The 21,221-nt window shown below is 49.3% G+C and overlaps 2 protein-coding genes across 4 annotated transcripts; one reads left to right on the top strand and one right to left on the bottom strand.

Annotated features, from left to right (window-relative positions):
• Positions 1–916: 916 nt before the first annotated feature.
• ICAM2 (intercellular adhesion molecule 2) lies at positions 917–21,200 on the bottom strand. Of its 3 annotated transcripts, none has more exons than XM_012535087.3 (5): positions 20,935–21,200; positions 12,191–12,295; positions 10,193–10,459; positions 8,729–9,049; positions 917–7,955 (listed from the first exon to the last, which is right to left on the bottom strand). In XM_012535087.3, the coding sequence occupies exons 1-5, from the start codon at positions 20,939–20,941 to the stop codon at positions 7,795–7,797; spliced, it is 861 nt and encodes a 286-aa protein (XP_012390541.1). In that variant the 5' UTR covers positions 20,942–21,200; the 3' UTR covers positions 917–7,794. The 3 variants fall into 3 exon arrangements, with proteins under 3 accessions (XP_012390541.1, XP_004275683.2, XP_012390542.1); XM_004275635.4 differs by having other exon boundaries at positions 917–8,056; positions 20,935–21,196; XM_012535088.3 differs by lacking the exon at positions 20,935–21,200 and adding an exon at positions 20,010–20,246 and having other exon boundaries at positions 917–8,056.
• On the top strand, positions 4,365–7,638 carry PRR29 (proline rich 29). Its single transcript, XM_033438889.2, has 7 exons — positions 4,365–4,457; positions 6,155–6,384; positions 6,546–6,616; positions 6,810–6,834; positions 7,118–7,244; positions 7,288–7,390; positions 7,508–7,638. Exons 1-7 carry the CDS (start codon positions 4,365–4,367, stop codon positions 7,636–7,638), a joined length of 780 nt encoding a protein of 259 aa, XP_033294780.2.
• Positions 21,201–21,221: the final 21 nt, after the last annotated feature.

The raw sequence follows: 21,221 nt of genomic DNA, 5'->3' as shown, positions 1-21,221 counted from the left end.
CAGTCCAGGGTGACTTTCTGGGAGCTTCAGCAAGGAGGGGAGGGTTCTGGATTCCATCCCATAGCTCCATTCTGATGGGGTGGGACCTTGAAACTGGGTCCCCACCACATGGCATCCCATTGGTGTGATCTATGTGTTTATAAGTCCCCAAAGTATCACCAGGGGCCTTTTGGATAAAACCACACACACACCATCTCACAAGGATAACCATGTAGAAATAGTATAGTCAGAGCCTCCAAGCAGAAAAATGGGATTTCTTTATTGTTATAATTTCAAGGATTCTCCCCACAAACCCAGTTAGTCATGACATGCTGCAAAGCAGTATTTAGCACCCCTCTTTCAACCCTCATATTCTAACTCCTTCCAATTTGTGCCTTTTTAGGAAATGGGTCAAAAAAAAGAGACTGCTACTGGGTCGGTCTCTCTCTGCTCAGCACTTCCTCATCTGTACCACACAGACATTTCCCCATGAATTCTTTTTTTTTTTTACTACTTATTTATTTGGCTGTGCTGGCTCTTAGTTGCAGCAAGCAGGATCTTCGTTGTGGCATATGGGATCTTTTAGTTGAATCTTTAGTTGTGGCATGCAGGCTCTTAGTTGTGGCATGCGGGCTCTAGTTCCCTGACCAGGGATCGAACCCAGGCTCCCTGCACTGGGAGCGTGGAGTCTTAACCGCTGGACCACCAGGGAAGTCCCTCCCCTTGAATTCTTAGAAGGACCCTTTTCTCTGCATTTCCATCTAAGGAGGAGAGGAGGGAGCCCTTTTTCCCCTTCCATGGTTTTTAATGCCTGCAAACTCTTCCTTGGAGTGAATTACTTTCATTTACATAACCATTTCCCTATTATGGGACATTGGGTAACGTTCAGCTTTCAACTCTTAAAAGTAACACTGCAACGAACACATACGAGTAGAAATCTTTTCCCATGTCTAGTTTATTTCCAGGAATAGATTTACCAAGGCAACAGGGAGGATTTTCGGTACATATTGTTTTGGGACACTAAAACAAACAAACAAAAAACCCAAAACAAAAAACTGAAGATGCAAATGAGTCCCCACTGAGAAGAATGGAAAGAGATTAGGTGGAGTGTTCAACACCCCAAAGAAAACAATAGTAGGCAGGACAAGTAGCCAGAAAGGCACCTCCTCCACTGTAGGACTGAAGTTAGATCTGTAAGCAAAATAGCGCTGCCAGATAAGTGTGTGGTTTTCCCATTATTCAAAGGACAAATGCTTCAATTTCCTTTGACACCTCTAATTGGGTACCAGAAGCCAGGTAGTTTTTATCTCAACCCTGTCTTCCAAAATACAAGTAAGTCTCATGTAAGGTTAACATGCAATCTTATATCTGAGGTATTGAAATGATCACCTCTTCCTGCCTCTTTCCTACAGCCACCTCCAGCCTGCTCTGAGCTTCCTTTACAGGGAAGGAAGGTGGCCTCTTTGCTGGCCTCCCTGCCTCCAGCCTTTGCCTCAGTTTAATCCATGGACCATTATACTCCCAGGCGAATGTACTTCAATGTCAACTTCGGTATTTCACGTCGTTGAACACAAATTTATCAGAGAGCTGCTAGAATAGCTTTTCCCAGGAGTTAGCAGCAGCCTGGGCAGCAGAAATGGTGAAAGTGGGAGACTGGTGTCTTAAGTTTGGATTCCCCCAAAAGTAGAGCCTGAGACAAGGATTTGGCAGCAAGAAGTTTATTTGGCAGGAGATCCCAGGAAGCACTGTGAAGGTGTGGAGAACTGGGGAGGCTGGCGGGTATGGGCAGCCCTGACAGCTTCTCTATAATTGCCCCTCTCTCTCCCTCCCTCCCTCCCTCCTTCCCTCTCTTTCTCCCCCGCCCCCCACAGATGCACATAAATACATATAATTTTTAAAACAAAAATAAGATCTTACTATGCTTTCTGATTGTTTTGCTTGACTCTCTTGGACATCATTCCACATCAGTAGATCTGTTCTATACCAAAATTGTCAATGGCGGAATAGTATTCCATTGGGAGGACACATCCCATCAGACATTTGTTCTTTCTAATTCTGGTTGACATAAACAAAGATATGACAAGCAAGATAAATCTTTCTAAAATGTGGTTGTGCACACATCGTCCCCTTATTTCTCTCCTGCTCAAAACCCACCAAGAGCTTCCCATTACCCACATGGCAAAGCCTCACTTCTATAACTTGGCCTTTGAGTCTGTCCTGTGTCTGCCTGGAACTTCCCTCTGCCCAGATCCCCTACCCTAGCCAGGCAGTTTGAGCCACTGGATCTCTACAGGCCCTGTCCATTCCCGCATCTGCACCTTTGCTCTGGCTGTGTTCCCAGCCTGGGCTGCCCTCTCCCTCTCACACTGCTTGGCCCCATCCCAAGGATCTCTACCTCCTTCAGAACTCCACCCTTCAGTGACCGAGTTTTCTCTTTTTCATGATCCCTTCTTGTATGGTTCACTCGGAGGGCACTTTGCACAGTCTTGTATCTTTGCTCTCCTTTCAGGGGAGTATTTCACTTCCCAACAACGCTGGAACCAGCGAGGATACACTATTGTGTCTACAGTGCTCAGAAGGGCACCTCACACACACAGGCACCTCCTGGGTCAAAGTTTGCTGATGGTGAGCATAAGGGCTGGTTTCATCTTTCTCCCTGGAATGAGGGTGGAGATGGAAAGACGCGCCTCTGTGTCCTTCCCACTCACTGCGGGCCTGTGACCACAGTGCCCGATCTCAGCTTGATGACGGCTGTCAAGGCCGTAAGACCCACGGGGACAGCTAATGCCCACAGTCCCCATCTCCTGGAGACAGGGGTGAAGGTACAAAGGAGGAGGTGGGAATGGTCTTTCTGGCTCTAGACACCAGGACTTCTGGGAAGGGGAGCTGAACAGGAGTGGAGGGTGGGGGAAGGCAACTCTGGGGTGCTAATCCCAGCTTCCTGTCTGGATTTTCTTCGACGGCTGCTCAGGGCCTATCTTAGGATGGTCACAGCTGCCGAAATAGATCTCTCCCTTCACCTGTTCTTAAGCAAAGAAGACCTCGATAACTTCCTGTTGAAAGAACGCAAGCGTTGGTAATTTTTCCGGGACGAAGGGCACTGATGTTAAACTCCCCAGACTTTGCCACCTCTTTGGAGCCGTGGCTCCCCTTGGCCAGGAACCGGGGAGCGAACAGGGGCCAGCCTTTTCCGTGAACCTGGTTGGTGTTTCCTTCCTTGGTGGCCTCCAGAAACCACTCTTGGCCCGCAGGACAGCCCTCTGATTCAGAGCGACAGGGAGCAAATCCTTTGCCCTCCTCACTCACCTGCCCCTTGCCCCCAAGCCTGCTCCAACAGAATTCTCTACTCCTAACTCATCACCCTAGTCAGTTGGGCACTGGGCCCCCAAAACCAAGTGTCCGAGTTGGGGCGGGCCTCCCCAGCTGCTCACGCATTCACTCAACAAACTCGGCCCCCCAGGCTCCGTGCCGGGGATGCCCAAGGGTGCGAGGTACAGCGAGGGATGAGCCGCGATGCCCAGGCAGCCACGGCGCGGGGGTTTGGATGTGGACATCTGGGAGAGAGTTGGGCCTCCGGGGGTGGGGGGTGAGGGTCCTCGGGACCCGTCGTCCCTAGAGGTGGAGAGAGAAGAGCAGGAGGCGGCGACAAAGGGCGAACGCCCCAGGAACCGGAACGCTGGCGGGACCTGCGCATGCGTAGGAGGAGACTTTGGCGTCGCCCAGCGTCGTCAAGGTAACCCTGATCCGCAGCAGCTGGCCATGGCCTCGGGGACTGGAGGGAGCTGGGGTCATCCCCCAGCACAGACTGCAGCCTCGACGGTGAAGGCTGAGTCGGGGACCAGAGCCTGCCTTTACCTGGAAGGCCTTGGGGGCGGGGTGGAGGGGTGGGCTGACTTGGGGAGCTGTCCCTGGGGGGTCTGAACCCTGGAGGAGTGGGGGTGGGTGAGGAGAGCGACCCCAGCCAGAGAGGAAGAGACTTGACAGGGAGGCCATGGGGCCGCGGAGGGGAGAAGCTCCTGCGAGGTTAGGGAAGCGACTCAAAGGCGTGGGGAGCGAGGAGGGGGTCCCCATCCCTTCCCCACCTAGTCTGACTGAGTCTCCCCGTCCCCCCAGCCCTGGGTGACCATTCCGCAGCCCCTCCTGTGGGCCATCCCACCTCCGTCCCCACGGCCGGGCCGCGTGAAGGAAGGTGAGACTCCGGGATCTCCCCACTTTGTACCCCACTCTGCCCGGCACATTCTCTGGGCGTCCTTGCTGCACCCCCTCCTTCCCCCGCCCTCCCCCCGAAGCTGGAGTTGGGGAAAAGGCCCTGGGGTCGGGGCAAGAGCAGGGGGGGTTCTGGCGCGGGCCTGCTGAACTCCCGTCCCCTAGACCTGCTGGAACTGATGATGCTGCAGAACGCGCAGATGCACCAGCTGCTTCTGAGTGGCCAGGTGGCAGCGGTGCTCAACCCGGGGCTTGCCTGGTCCGGCCCGCAGGTGCGTGGGCGGGAGGTGGGGGAGTGGGGGTGGGCTACCAGGGCTGCCCACCTGCAGGGCCAGAGGTGGGCATCCATTTAGGGTTCCCCCCACCTTGAGAAAAAGGAGCAGGCAGCAGGGGAGCCAGGAGCCAGCCCTCATCTACCTGGCTAGGTCTGTTCGGCATCTGTTATGTGCCAGGCCCCCGTGTCAGCCTCCATGGAGTGGAGGTAGCAGGTCCCCAAATCCAGACCACTCGGGTCTTGTTTTCAAGGTTTCCCTGCAGTGAATCCCCCATTGGACTGCAGACCCAGGAGGGGAGGCACCATCGTACCCTGGGCCTGCAGCGTGCCTGATACTTATTAGGGGTTCAGTTGCTGTTTGTTGAACAAGTGAATGAATAAATGAATGACTATGAATACAAGGCAACTTTGGCTGTGATGGCCACAAAGTGTGAGGGCCACCTGGTTGGGGCATGAGGAGCTTCTCCTTGGAGGAGCAAGTGGCCTTAGAACCAGCCCTTGAAAGCCAGGCAGGATTCTGATGTTTGGAGGAGGTGAGGGGTGTGTCCACCATCTAGGTGGGCAGGGGCAGAATCAGGAGACAGAATGGAGGAAACCCTGTGTATATGTAGGGGGGGGGGAGGGGGGAGGGGATGGGTGCATGGGAGGGGAGGAGCTCTAAGGCTGAGCCTTATTCAGCCAGCAGTGGGCAGCCTGAGAGGTCTGGAGGGGTGACAGCCAGGTGGTGAGAGGATGCCTGTCAGCTTGGAGGGAGCGGACAGAGATTCATGGAGGGGCCGGTCAGAGGAGTCGAGGCAGAGGGAGACCCTGAGGAGCTGCTGCCACCCCTTCAACCCCAGGCCCTCAGGGGGCCCTTGGGAGGAGCGCCCTACCTCAACAAGTGGGGCACAAGTGGGTCCAGGGACTGGGGCTTGAGACAGGCTGGGACCCGGGACCCTTTGCTGCAGTGCTGCAGTGCTTGCACCTGGACAAACGTCTCTTCGAGCCGCAGAATACAAAAGAAATGAGACTAAAAATAATGGCACGCATGCGCAGGTGGGGCAATTATGAACAATAAGATACAAAAAGGTCACCAATCAGTTGCCATTTCTGAGGTGCAAAAGTAGGGTACTGAGCATGATTCCTGCACACAGCGCCACCAAGAGGGTGGGCGGACCACCTAAGCCTCCCCTCCAGCCCAACCCGCCAATCAGTCCCTCCCCTCTCCCCATTTAAGAAACCAGCCCACTCTCCTTGGGGAGCGAGTGGGGGCACCTCTCTCTTGTTCTCACTCCCTCGTGCAGCATGAGTCCCAGTGAATTCCCAGCCTGAATTCCTTGGCTGGCTTCTTATCAATTTCTATTGATTAAAGAGTCCAAGAACCCTGTCCGTAACCCCGTATCCTGAGGCCAGGGGCAGCTTGCTGGACTCCTGGCCCCAGCTCTGGAGTCATACCTGGATTCCTCCGGTCCCTGCTTGGCCTTATTAGCTGGGTGACCTTAGAAAAGTTACTTAACCTCCAAGCCTCAGTTTTTCCCATCCGCAAAATAAGGAATAAATGTCTCCGAAGAGCCTTGCTTGTGTGTAGTAAATGCCCAATAAACAGTAGCTGTTTTGTGCTGGGTATCTGGAGAAATAATTTAGAGGAATGGAGGAGTGGTGGCTGGGAGAGCGTGATCCTGTATCATCTCCCCTCCCCTCTTGTACAATCCCCAGGTCTACCTGGAGGGTCAACAGGAGGCGGCGTATGAAGAGGAGGAGGAGACCGAAGCCCAGGAGGAGGGGCCTTTGGTGTTCCACCACCACTACCTGCCCTGCCCGATGCCTGCTCTGGGCCCCCTGCTCTCCTGGCCGGCCCCTCTCCTTTCCCCTCCCCTACCTCAGCCCTGCTTGCAGCACTTGGCCAGGGTTCAGCACTACCCTTCTACCTCTGGGAAAAGGGGGACGTAAGTGAGGCCAGGGTCTGGGTGCTGCCCGGGCCCTGCTCTGGGGCTGGGCTGGAAGAGCTGGCCAGGGGTCAGGCTGGAGTGGGGAAACTTGTGGGTGAAATTCCAGAGGCTAGCCTGGGGCCTCTGACGGGGCTCTTTCTTTTCTCTCCCCGTCCCAGGAGAGCCGTGCCCCCGCCTCCACCCCCCAGCGCCACAGGGACTGTGGGTGTGGATGTACCCCCAGCTTCAGGTAGGGGCCAGGTGGGTGGGCAGTGGGGCCCAGGCCTGGCGGTGGATCAGAAGGCCAGGAAGGCCATGCGCCCTGTGGGGCTGAGGGCCCCTACTGTCATGGCCGCAGACAACCGGCCTATCCCGTTCCAGTTTCCTCCTTGGGCTCCACTGAGGCAGGAGGGAGTCACGATGAGGGTGCTGTCTCCCCCCAGACTACTATGATGCCGAGAGCCTACCGTGAGGACAGACGTCAGCCCCAGGACCCATGCCAGCTTCACCGCAGAGCTGGAAATAGCCCTGGAGCCCCTGTGTGCCCCGCTAGTGCTTTTCTAACCCTGAACCTATGCCTGGCAGCCCTTCTTACCCCCTCAGCCCCAACTAGGCCCTCTCCCCGAGGTCAGTCAGTCCCCTCTCTACCCCACGGAGACCTTGAACCAGCCTGATCTCTGCTTCAGGGTGAGAGCCCCTTAGAGCAGTGTCCAGGCCCTGGCGGTCACATAACAGCCCAACCCTGTCCCAGTGATCGCTGCCTGGGCTGGCAGAGGCCTGGGAACCAGAGCCCTCCCTCGACCTCCACTCCCTCACCCCCCACCCCGGGGATGGCCAGCGCTGCGGCGTCTCGGGTTGGCCCAATAACCGAGCAGGAGGTAAGAGGCGAGGACAGCTTTTGTTGTCCGTGGCTCTCTGCAGGCCCAGAGTGATGGGGGAGGCCTGGCTGAGGAGATCCTGAAGCTGAGCCCTTGGGGCCCCCATGCTTACCCCTGGAAGCTGGCTCTGTTGACAGAAAGGAAAGGTCAGAGCCATGCCCTGCTCTGACACAGAGGGCCTGCGGTCCCAGAGGGCCACGTGGAAACAGAGTGTCTCTCTGCCCCTCTGGGCCATGGTGCATCTCCCCACCCACCCTCAGTAGGAATGAGTCGCTCAGTGTCCGATGAGGGTGGGCGTCTGGTGCCTGGGCTGGTCAGCATGGGGGTGCCCCAGGGCCTGGGCTCCCCGGGGCTCTGGAAGTCCCCCGTGAAGGAGAGGGTGGAGGGAGGCTGAGGGGACATTTGGAGACCGAAGTCCGGCTGGGCCTGGTGGCTCCCTTCCTGACCATTCCCAGGAGGAGACACTGAGGCACAGGGTTAAGTCCAGGTGTTTGTATTCAGACTAGGAAAGGGAGGGTCCCTGACGTCCTCTGCTGCTTGTCGTGGTCCTTCAGCCAGGGCTGAACCACAGCCCTAAGGAGCCATGCTGAGTCCCAGTGGCCGCCGTGCTGGTGGCCATGCCGCTCACGTAGGCTATGCCCGGTAGGCCCACCTCAGCCTCCTCCAAGCAGCTTGCACCCCGTAGGTACCTGTCCGCCTCTGGTGCCACTGCTGCCCAAAGACAAAGCACAGCAGGACAGATGTCACAAACAAGAAGAGTAGCACTGACACGACCGTGATGATGGCCACCACCTGGTTGTCTTGTGCGGGCTCTGGGGAGGGAGAGGGCAGTGGTCTTAGAAGTCCTCTGGCCCCAGGTACCAGGGCCAGAGGGGGAGTAGAGGTCCATCCATCACCCCCCCACCCCTCGTCCTTCTGCAGTCACCCTGTGTTGCAGAGGTGAGTGGCAACTGGTATATCAACTAGAGGAAAGGGGGGCCGGGGTCCAGGCCACCAGCTGGGCCTCTGTGAGACCGTGAGGGCGGATGTCCCCCTGCCGCCAGCTCCTGGCACCAGCACGTGGTTGCTGGACACCACAGCCTGGACAGTGGCGTGGTCCAGGCCGAGCCCCTCCTTGGGCAGAGCTGAGGGAGCTTCTACCAAACTCTCAGAAGACAGAGAACATCTAGGTCGTCTAGAGTCACAGAACAGCAGGGCTCCAGGGGATCTTAAGGGTCAGTCAGGCTACACTTGTCATTGCAGAGAGGGGCCAAGGCCAGAGAGAGGAGCTTGACTTGGTTAAGGTCACCCAGCTTGTTAATGGCCAAGCAGCTAGCTGGGGTCCAAGCTGGCAACTTGGAGAGAGCTCCAGGGAACTCCTGGGATCAAGTTCCTGGGTGCCTCCCCCTGAGCTGGCAGAGAGTGGGGCAGAGGTGTTTTCCTCCCACGAGGGGCTGAAAGTGAACGCCCTCTCCTTCCCTCCTCCTCCGGGGGCTCCCCCTCACCATAGACGTCGAGCGCCTGGGGATCTGAGATGCTGTGAATGAGGTCCCCGCCGCGAGAGCGCAGGTCCATCTCGGCCCGGCAGGAGAAGTTGTGGCGGTCGTCTTCCCGGTGAGCCGTGGTGTTGTGGGTGACCATGGCCTCTTGGGGGGAAAGTGTTGTCCCCACAAAGGTCTGGCTGTATACGATCTCACTGCCATGGAGCAGGGTGACAGTGAGACCTTCGAGGGGTGCCACAGAGGGCACCCTGCACTGGATGGTGAACGATCTCCCTACAGCCACTAAAGTGGGCCATAACTTCAGCAGCACTTGCTTTGGAGGGTCTGAAGGAAAGAAGGAAGCAAGGTCTGGTCAGGATGGGGGTGCAGTTCCAGCAGGCTCCACCCAGCCAGGACCATCCCTGTCACCACAGTGTTCTCAGGAAGTGGGCTGGGGCCTGGCTGCTCTAAAGTGTAAAAAGAGGAAGGAGGAAGCAGTTCAGGGTGAAGCATGTACTGGGTGGTTGTTTTATGGACATGAATTCTGGAATGGACAAGAATGGAGGTAGCCTGGTGTCTACAAAGAAAAGGTCCAGAATCTGTACAGTCAACTAGAAAGATATAAAAGTTTTGGACCTGTCTCTGTCCTCTCCAAAAATTAAATACAAATTTCAAAAATTAAATGGTTGGATAATTATGCTGAGAGAGACTTAGAAGGGAGTACTCATTGGAACTGGATCATGAGCTGTGAGATTCTTCACTTCAGAGGTGGAGGCCGGAGTCAGACCTGCCTTGGCTCTTCAGGATCGGGTTCTGAGCTACCTCTAGCCCTTAGCTATTAAACTCGGTGGTACCCTGGGTTCCTTTTTGAACTAGAATGCCTTGCCCCCATTACCCCAGGATAATATGTTAGGTATAGGACATCTTTCTATTCATCTGATCCACTGATGACAGTTTCGAGCGATACCCTTGGTGCCAAGCTGTTGAGAGAATCCCAGTCTCTCCAGGGTCTCCATGGCCTCTGGGCAGGTGTGTGTGTGATGGTCACACATTTGCCAAGGGCCCTCAGGGGGAGATAAAACCACGCCTCAGCCTTCTCTCCGGGAGGCCAGTGGGCTACTGCAGAGTGTCCCAGCCCTCCTGATGGGGCCCCCACTGCTTGTCATGGGGCGCAGGGTGTTCTGGTGATGGGGTGCTACCAAGCTAGGAGGAGACTGTAGCCAGGCATGGGAAACAACTTTTAGATTTGTCTAAACCTTGCTTGAATTGTCCTCCTCTGAGCAAACCTCAAAACGAGGGTTGCCAACAGGCTCAAGGAGGCCAGAGGAGGGTGTGAGAAGATTCTGAGCCCATGGACTGGGTCCAGGAGCCCAGGGAAGTGGGGGCCATAACGAGAGCACCCAGCAGCAGTAACAGAGCAGCTCTGCGCGCGTTCGGTAGACACAGGCTCTGGCCTAGGGGAGCAGGGCCCCGCGGTGCCGCACTCACGGAACACACTGATGTTCAGGCTCTTGGACTCCTGCTTCCCGGAGCAAGTGAAATGGCAAATGATATCTGTGTCCTGGGAGATGTTGAAGACCTCATACAGCTTCCACTGATCCTGTTCCTCCAGGAGAGTCTTGTGTAGGGTGGTCTCCAGACCACCGGTGTTGGGCTGGGTACAGGTGGTACTACAGTTAATCACCTGAGACTCCCCGGACTCCACCATCAGCTGCTCTGGCCACATGCGTACCTCGAATGCCTCCTCGCCAGACCCTGGAAGACCAGAAACACTAGGCAGGAGAAGTCCCTGCTGCCCTGCCCAGTGGAGCTGCCCGCAGCGGGCAGTCTGATGAGGGGTAGAGGTCCCCTCTGCTCCTCTCCCCTTGTTCAGACCTTATCGCCTTGGGTCTAGACCACAGAGACTGTGACCCCCCTGCAGCTGTCTCCCTGCCTCTAGTTGCTGTTCCTCCAGCTCGTCGCCTCCAGATTAGTCTTTCTCATGCACGTCTTCTATCTCCATGGAGAGGGATCTTATTCGACCTACGAGGCCCAGCCCAAATGTCCCCTCCTTCACGAAGGCCTCTCTGAAATGGAGGTGGACTGTGTCCTCTGAGCCCCCATGGCCATGGGTTCGACTCTTCCCTCCCTCCTTTCCTCTCTTCTTTGCAAATCCTTTTTGAACACCGGCTGTGTGCCAGGCACTGTTCTAGGCTCTGGGGATCCAGCAGGGACCAAAGCAGACCAAACCCTGCCCTTGGGGCGGTCGCATTGCAGCGAAGGAGACAGACAATAATAAACAAGTGAACTAGCCAGCTTGTCAGTTGGTGGTAAATGCCTAGGAAAGGAAATAGGGAGTGGGGTGGGGTTGCCGTGTTAAATCGTGTAGTCAGCACAGGCCTCACGGAAACACCGACATTTGAGCAAAGAATGAAGGAGGTCGGGGTGGTGGTGGTGGGGAGCCCAGCAGGCAGGTATCTGTGGGGGGAGGGAACCGCCAGCGCAGAGACCCTGGGTGGGGAGGAGACCAGATGGCTGGAGCTCAGCGAGGAGGAAGGAGGGGGAGGCGAGGTCAGGAAGGTAATGGGACCACCTTGCAAATGACTCATATTCATGCTGGCTCTCCCTTGGACATTCTGGAGCTTCTAGAAGGCAAGGCCCAGATTTCGCATATTTCCCTTTGTGCTCAGCACAATACCCTGTGTGTGGCACAGAGCCAAGAAATGTTTCAGGCACGAAGCATTTCAGGCCTTCGGCGCTCGCCTCCCACTCGGTGAAGACCAGAAGGTCCTTGATCCCAGCCAGCTGGGCCCGTCCTGTGTCCTGTGCTCCTGCCACACCCATAGACCCCCCACTTAGCCCTCAGCTAGTGGCATATAATGAAGGGGCAAAAGAGGGGCTTTGCAGGGAGAGAGAGCTGGATTTGAAACCTGAGTTTGCCAGGTACCAGCTGTGTGGCCTTGGGCAAAGTGCTTTCTCTCTCTGAGCCCCAGTTTCTCCATCTGTCAAATGGGCTAGTAATCCCTTTCCTGCAGGGTTGTCGTGAAAGCACCTGGCAGGTTGTCCAAAACAGAGTGCTCAGCCCACGGAGGCATTTTCCTTCACGGTCCCCTGGACCTCCTGGAAGGGGCTTCGTTTTCGCTTTTATGGTCGCCACAAGGTGATGCCCTCTGCTGCCCTCTGCTGACCCCTGGGCCACCACTGAAGACTAGCTGGGGCGTGCCCTCACCTGCCCTTGAGCCCCAGCCTCCCTTCACCTCTCCATTTAGTCTCCACAGCCTGCCACATCCACACACCATGAAGTTATGGGGTCTGGTTCCCAAAAGGCCAGGACCCCTACCCGCTGCCCAGGGTCATGGGGAAGCCAGGCTGGCACAGCATCCTGTACCCATGGCGGACGGCCTCTGTGTTCAAAGCCTCAGCGACTTCAGGACCGGGACCCCCTTCCCTGCCTGAAGGGGAGGGGGTCCTGGCTGGCACGCACCCCGTCAGGAACCCCAGGCTCACCTGTGCAGCAGAGCAGGGCAAGGAAGGCCGAGAGCAGTCCCCAGCCACCAAAAGGGGACATCTCGAGTGGCGTCCACGGGCTCCCAGGGAACAGCCGAGAACCGCCTGGCGAGAGATGGAGGGCGCAGGTCAGGGAGTGGTGGCCTGGAGCCGCAGCCGGAACCCCCAGCCTTCTGTGAGCTGATGACCACATTTCCTCTCGTTATCTGAGTGGTCTTGGGGAGGCCACGTGGAAGGCTGGCTCCCAGGGTCCCAGGTCTCTAAGAAGCCAAGCAGAGGAAGCTGGGAAGCAGCTGATAAGCCAGGCAGATGGGGGGAGCGCCGGGGGCACACGTGTGTGTGAGTGATGTGTGTGCACACGGGATTCCCGTGCGCTGTGTGTACACACAGGACAGCGCTGCCTACAAGCCTCAGATCTGGGGAGCCCCAAATCCCACAGGACACACTGTGGGAGTCCCCTCTGCGTAGGGATTTTCCAAGTTGGAAATAGGGTTTAGGAGGCAATAGCTGGATGTTTACCTCCTTCCTCTGCCCCCTACCCTCCCCTGCTCTTAGATTTCTGGTGATACACACTGTCCCTGGGCACTTTCTTCTCTTTTTTTTCTCAGCTAAACGTGATTTCAGATTACTAAGAGAAGGAGGAAGGAAAAGGAAGCTAGCATTTAATTGACACCTATTCTTTTCTAGGGACTAAGTTAAGGTTTTAATACATTATCTCATTTAATTATCACACCAAATCTACACATTTTGATTGTGCATCTGAGGAACTTGGGGCTCAGGTGAATTAGGTGATAGAACTGAGGTGAGAATTTAGGAATGATGAGGAGTTGGTTGGATGATCAGTGGTTGTCAGGGATTAAAGGGAGGGAGGGATGAACAGGCAGAGCACAGAGGATTTTTAGGACAGGGAAACTACTCTGTATGATACTACAGTGGTGCATGTGTGTCATTATACATTTGTCCAAACCCATAGAATGTACAACACCAAGAGTGAACCCTAATGTAAACTATGGACTGTGGGCGATAATGATGTGTCCATGCAGGTTCATCAGTCATAACAAATGTCCCACTCTGTTGGGGGGGTGGGGGGGTGTTGGTAATGGGGGAGGCTGTGCGTGCGTGGGGACAGGAGGTTTGTGGGAAATCTCTACCTTCCCCTAAGTTTTGCTGTGAACCTAAAACTGCTCTTAGGAAAAAAAAAGTCTACAAAAAAAAAAAAAAAAAGCAGCTCAAACACACTACCTTGAAGGCAACCTTCTGGGTTAGAGTTCTTACCGACTATGGATTGCTGTTGAAAATGCAGGCTCTTAAAGTCAGTTCTTAGCAGGGTTTAGTGGAAGTCATGTACTCAGTCATGCCTAAATTCTCATCTCAGATTCGGTTTTTAAAATATTTAAACAGAAAACCCAGTTCCACATTGTTTACAAGACACATGTAATGATTAAGAGTATGGAATGGTTGAAAGTCAAAGAATGGAAAAAGATATACCAGGCAAAAGCTAACCAAAAGAAAGCCAGAAAAGGTCTATTCGTATCAGACAAAGAGGACTTTTAAGACAAAAATATTGATATTTATTAGGGATAGAGTGAGTACCTAGATCAAAGGGTCAGTTCATCAGGAAATTATAATAGTTCTAAACTTGTAAGCACTTAGTTTGAAGGAACTACAAAGAGATAAAACCATCATCAGAGCAAGAAATTTTAATACAATGTCTCTCAATTATGAATAATGAAGCGGACAAAAAAATCAGTAAATGAATGGAAGAGCTGAAACATACAATGTAAAAGCTTGATCTGCACCTATAGAGAATACAAATTCATCAAAAAGATAAGTTTTAAGACCCCTATATATTTGGTAATTTAAAAACATACTCATCCATGGGTCAAAGAAAAAATCATAAATGACACATTTTAAAATTCTTAGATTTGAGTGATAATGAAAATATCATAGATTATAATTAGTTGGATGCATCAAAAGTGGTACTTAAAGGGAAATTTATAATCTTGAATGCTTGTATTAGAAAAGTATATGAAATAAGTATCCAATTTAAGTAAGAAGTCAAGAAGTTATAAAAAGAACAACAAAGTAAACCCAAAAGTAAACTCAGAAGAGAACAATAAAGAACAAAAATCAATAAAATAGAAAACAAAGATATGGTAGACAGGATCAATAAAACCAAAAGTTAGTTCCTTGAAAAAACCAGTAGAACAGTCTGCTGGAATTTACTTATAAACAAAGGAAAGCACAAATAAACATTATTAGGAATAAAAATAACTACATAACTACAAGATTAAAAAGAAGACTATACAAATGAACAATCTAACCTTACTCCTAAAGGAACTAGAAAAAGAAGAACAAAACCCAAAGTTAGTAGAAGGTAAGAAATAATAAAGATCAGAGTAGAAATAAATGAAATAGAGACTAAAAGCAAACAAACAAACAAAAAACAATAGGAAAGATCAGTGAAACTAAGAGCTGGTTCTTCAAAAAGATAAACAAAATTGATAAACCTTTAGCCAAACTCATCAGAACCAAAAGAGAAGTTACAAAAACACCTCAGACATAAAAAGGGTCTTAAAAGATTACTGTGAACAATTATAAACCAATACAATGGACAACCTAGAAGAAATGGATAAATTCCTAGAAACGTTCAATCTCCCAAGACTGAATCAGGAAGAAATAGAAAATATGAACAGACTTATTACCAGTAATGTAACTGAACCAGTAATAATAATTTTTAAAATCCCAATAAACAAAACCATAAAATTCCTAGAAGAAAACATAGGCGGCATGCTCTTTGGCATCGGTCTTAGCAATAATTTTTGGATATGTCTCCTCAGGCAAGGGAAGCAAAAATAAACAAATACGTCAAATTAAAAAGCTTTTGCACAATGAAGGAAACTATCAACAAAACAAAAAGGCAGCCTGCTAAATGGGAGAAGATATTTGCAGATGTTATATCCAATTAGGGGTTAATAGCCAAAATATACAAAGAATCATACAACTCAACATAAAAAAAAAAAACCCTATTAAAAAATGGGCAGAGGGGACTTTCCTGGTGGTCCAGTTGTTGAGACTCCACACTCCCAATGCAGGGGGCCCAGGTTCAATCCCTGATCAGGGAACTAGATCCCACATGCCACAACTAAAGCTCCTGCATACCGCAACTATGACCTGGCGCAACCAAATTAATTAATTAATTAAAAAAAAAAACGGGCAGAGAACCTGAAGAGACATTTTTCCAAAGAAGATATACAGATGGCCAACAGACATGAAAAGATGCTCAACATCACTAATCATCAGGGAAATGCAAATCAAAAACACAATGAGATATCACCTCACACCTGTCAGAATGGCTGTCATCAAAAAGAAAACAAATAAAAAGCATTGGCAAGGATGTGGAGAAAAGGGAACTCTTGTGTACTGTTGGTGGTGTTCACTGATAGATGCATGGATAAAGATGTGGTTGGTATATCTATACAATGGAGTATTATTCAGCCATAAAAAATGAAATCTTGCCATTAGCGAAACATGGATGGATCTAGAGGGTATTATGCTAAATGAAGTGAGTCAGACAGAGAAAGACAAATACTGTATGATCTCACTTATATGTGGAATCTGAAAAAAAACCAAATGGGAATTCCCTGGCAGTCCAGCGGTTAGGGTTCTGAGCTTTCACTGCCAAGGGTGTGGGTTCAGTCCCTGGTCGGGGAACTAAGATCCTGCAAGCTGCGTGGCATGGCAAATAAAAAACAAAAATTACACCAACATAATAAAGGCCATATATGACAAACCCACAGCAAGCATCATACTCAATGGTGAAAAACTGAAAGCATTTCCACTAGGATCAGGAACAAGACAAGGACGTCCACTCTTGCAACTCTTATTCAACATAGTTTTGGAAGTCCTAGCCACAGCAATCAGAGAAGAAAAGAAATAAAAGGAATACAAATTGGAAAAGAAGAAGTAAAACTGTCACTCTTTGCTGATGACATGATACTATATATAGAAAATCCTAAAGATGCCATCAGAAAACTACTAGAACTAATCAATGAGTTTGGTAAGGTTGCAGGATACAAAATTAATGAACAGAAATCTCTGGCATTCCTATACACCAACAACGAAATATCAGAAAGAGAAATTAAGGAAACACTCCCATTTACCATTGCAACAAAAAGAATAAAATACCTAGGAATAAACTTGCCTAAGGAGGCGAAACACTTATACTCAGAAAACTATAAAACACTGATGAAAGAAATCAAAGATGACATAAACAGATGAAGAAATATACCATGTTCTTGGATTGGAAGAAGCAATATTGTGAAAATGACTATACTACACAAAGCAATCTACAGATTCAATGCAATCCCTTTCAAACTACCAATGGCATTCTTCACAGAATTAGAATAAAAGATCTTAAAATTTGTATGGAAACACAAAAGACCCTCAATAGCCAAAACAATCTTGGGAAAGAAAAACGGAGTTGGAGGAATCAGACTCCCTGGCTCCAAACTATACCACAAAGCTACAGTAATCAAGACAGTATGGTACTGGCACAAAAACAGAAATATAGATCAATGGTACAGGATAGAATGCCCAGAGATAAACCCACACACCTATGGGCACCTAATTTACAACAAAGGAGGCAAAAACATACAATGGAGAAAAGACAGCCTCTTCAATAAGTGGTGCTGGGAAAACTGGACAGCTACAGGTAAAAGAATGAAATTAGAACACTACTTAACACTCTACACAAAAATAAACTCCAAATGGATTAAAGACTTAAATGTAAGACCAGACACTGTAAAACTTTTAAAGGAAAACATAGGAAAGACACTTTTTGATATAAACCACTAGATCTTTTTTGACCCACCTCCTAGAGGAACAGAAATAAAAACAAAAATAAACAAATGGGACTTAATTAAACTTAAAAAGTTTTGCTTTTAAGCAAAAAGCAAAGGAAACCATAAACAAGACAAAAAGACAACCCTCAGAATGGGAGAAAATATTTGCAAATGAAACAACAGACAAAGGATTAATCTCCAAAATATATAAACAGCTCATAGAGCTCAATATAAAAAGCACAAACAATCCAGTTAAAAAATGGGCAGAAGACCTAAATAGACATTTCACTAAGGAAGACATACAGATGGCCAAGAGGCACAGGAAAAGATGCTCTACATCACTAATTATTAGAGCAATGCAAATCAAAACTACAATGAGGTATCACCTCACGCCGATCAGAATGGCCATTATCAAAAAAGCTAGAAACAATAAATACTGGAAAGGGTGGGGTGAAAAGGGAACCCTCCTACACTGTTGGTGGGAATGTAAATTGATACAACCACTATGCAAAACAGTATGGAGGTTCCTTAAAAAACTTAAAATAGAACTATCATATGACCCAGCAATCCCACTGCTGGGTATATAACCTGAGAAAACCATAATTCGGAAAGAGACATGCACCACAGTGTTCATTGCAGCATTATTTACAATAGCCAGAACATGGAACCAACCTAGATGTCCATCAACAGATGAATGGATGAAGAAGACGTGGCACATATATACAATGGAATATTACTCAGCCATACAAAGAAACGAAATTGAGTTATTTGTAGTGAGGTGGATGGACCTAGAGTCTGTCATACAGAGTGAAGTAAGTCAGAAGGAGAAAAACAAATACCGTATGGTAGTGCATATATATGGAATCTAAAAAAATGGTACTGATGAACCTAGTTGCAGGGCAGGAATAAAGAGGTAGACATAGAGAATGGACTTGATGACATGGGGTGGGAGGGCGAAGCTGGGGTGAAGTGAGAGTAGCATCGACATATATACGCTACCGAATATAAAATAGTTGGCTGGTGGGAAGCAGCAGCATAGCACAGGGAGATCAGCTCGGTGCTCTGCGACCATCTGGAGGGGTGGGATAGGGAGGATGGGAGGGAGGCTCAAGAGGGAGGGGATATGGGGACATGTGTATGCATATGGCTGATTCACTTCGTTGTGCAACAGAAACTAACACGGTATTGTGAAGCAATTATACTCCAATAAAGGTCTATTAAAAATAAAATAAAAAACAAAACAAATAAAACCAAACAAAAAACAGGCTCATAGATACAGAGAACAAATGGGTGGTTACCAGAGAGAAAGGGGTGGAGAGGGGTACAAAATAGGCGAATGGGATTAAGAGGTACAAAACTCCAGTTACAAAATGAGCCACAGGGATGTAACACACACTATAAGGAATATGGCCAATAATATTGTAATAACTCCATATGGGGACAGATGATTAACAGACTTATCGTGATTATTTCATAATGTATGCAAATGCCAAACCACTACGTAGAACACCTGAAGCTTACATAATATTGTACATTATACTTCAATTTAAAAAATTAAAATAATGTTATAATTCAAAAAAGAAGAAGCCTATACAAATTCATAGAAACAGGGCTTCCCTGGTGGCGCAGTGGTTGAGAGTCCGCCTGCCGATGCAGGGGACACGGGTTCGTGCCCTGGTCCGGGAAGATCCCACATGCTGTGGAGCGGCTGGGCCGGTGAGCCATGGCCGCTGAGCCTGCACGTCCGGAGCCTGTGCTCCGCAACGGGAGAGGCCCCCCGTACCACAAAAAAAAAAAAAAAAAAAAAAAAATTCATAGAAACAAAGTAGAACTGTGGTTGCCAGGGCCTGGGGGCAGGGGGAAATGGTGAGTTGTTTGTTTAATGGGTATAGAGTTTCAGTTTTGCAAGATAAAAAGTTTTCGAGATTTGTTGCAAAACAGTGTAAATGTAACACAACCATCTTTAAAACAGTACATTTAAAACCAGTTAAATGGTGAATTTTATGTTATGTGTATTTTACCATAATTGAAAATTTTATTAATACAACATTATAAATCAACTATACTTCAATAAAGTTAAAATTAAAAAGACTATAAATCATTTATGTCAAGAAATATGAAACAAAGTAGACCAAATCTTAGAAAAAACAGAACTTACCTAACTTGATTTAAGAAGAAATAAGAAGCCTGAATGGTTCTACAGCTATTAGAGAAATTAAATCCATGCCACAGCTAGAGGAAGCCCGCACACCACAAAGTAGAGCCTGCGAGCCACAGCGAAAGATCCCACGTGCCGCAACGCATGCCGCAACTAAGCCCGGATGCAGCCAAATAAATAAATAAATAAATATTTTTTTTAAAAAAAGATGAAATCTTGCCATTTGTGACAACACGGATGGACCTTGGGGGCATTACGCTAAGTGAAATAAGTCAGATGGAAAAAGACAAATACCGTGTGATTTAATTCATGTGTAGAATATTAAAAACAAACTAAAAACAAAATTAAATCCATAATTTGAAATCTTCCCACAAAGGAAATACCAAGTCTAGATAGTGTTCCAGAAGTTTAAGTAGAGATAATTCTAATTTTATAAAAACTCTTTCTGAGAATGCAAATCGCAGGAACACACTCTTAACTCTTTCTATGAGGCCAGTGTAACCTTAATACCAAAATGAGACAAGAATAGGATGAAAAAGGAAAATTAGAAGCCAGTCTCACTCATGAATATAAATGCAACAGTAAGAAAAATACAAACAAACCAAATCTAGCAGTATATTAAAAATACTAGACATCATGTCCAAGTTGGGCTTATCTCAGCTATGCAAAGGTAGTCTAACAACAGAAGAGAAATCTACATATGTCATTTATTATTGTTGGTAACAGTAAACTTCGGTGCTCTATGTCACATTACTTCTGCCCTCCTCTGACATCCACTGTATTTACAGCACATAATTTCCTGCAAGCTTAGACTCACCTTATGCTCCAGTGTCTCACCTCAAGCTTATATCATGTTGCTTTTTGCGTTTTGCCTCAGGGTCTTCTTCAACGGCTTTAGGAGTCACTTATCTGCCTGCTAGGGTTTCCCAGAAGCATAGGAGAGTTTAGTTCTCTAAGATGAAACCCTTTCATCCCTAAGATGAAACAGGAGCCGGTGGATACAGGCTCCAGTCTCCTTCTTTTGGGGAAGGCAATTCTGGGCAGCATCCTGTAGACTTATCAGAGGTCCCCACAGATTTGAACTTCCTTTGCCTACAGCTGCAACAGCAATTATGCATCGTTAATTGGCTTTTTCTCCTTCCCTGTGCATTGTTAATTGGCTTTATCTCCTTCGCTCCCTGCTTCCTGGCATCACCTCTCAAATAATCTACCGGAACTGAAGTCCTTGTTCCAGGCTCTATTTTTGAAGGAGCCCAAACTAAAAACTTACATTAATAGATTTAAGAAGAAAAAAAACTATGATCATCTTAGTAGATCTAGAAAAAAAAAATGATGATATTCAACATCTTTCATGATAAAAGCTCTTAGCAAACTAGAAGGAAACTTCCTGGATGGCCTGGGCCCACGTGGCCCATGGCAGGGAGGCAGCCCCATACCTCTAAGTTGGTTGTGTGGTTGACAGAGCAGGGGAGGGAAGAGAAAGGACAAAAACAGGAAACAACCGCGAAAACCATAGGCCGACAATGGACTGAGAGAGACGCAGACGTGAGCTCCAGCAGGGACCGTCTGGCCGCAGGGAGCTCTGTGCGTCTCCAGCCCCTGGGCTTGAGGGAGGCCGGGGAGGGGTGGGGAGGCCCAGGGAGGGGAAAGGACAAGAACTCAAGTCTTGACTGACAGTCCATCCCAAGCCCTTTCCACTCTGCCACGAGGGAAACGAGGAGGAGCAAGGAATGTGCACTTACCTGTCATCTGCTAAAGGGCGTGGCTGCGATGGGGAAGGAGGGTGGCCAGGGGTCCAGCTTCCAGATGCCGCTTGTGGCAGGGCTGCCACCCGTTCAGCAAGTATAATGAGGCTTTGGCCCAAACTCCCCTCTCAGGAGTCACGTGCTTCCTGTCCCAGCTGTGACTCCAGACTAACCTCACTTTCAGTCCCTTACCTCTTGTTTTAAACTCTGTTAAAATATACACCCTGTAAAATTGACCATTTTAACCATCTTTAGTGTCCAGCTCTGTGGCATTAAGTCCACCC

Source organism: Orcinus orca, chromosome 19 (genome assembly GCF_937001465.1).
Source record: "Orcinus orca chromosome 19, mOrcOrc1.1, whole genome shotgun sequence".
Taxonomy (NCBI): domain Eukaryota; kingdom Metazoa; phylum Chordata; class Mammalia; order Artiodactyla; family Delphinidae; genus Orcinus; species Orcinus orca.
The sequence above is the reverse complement of the archived record's forward strand: the minus strand, read 5'-3'. Positions and strand labels throughout refer to the sequence as shown.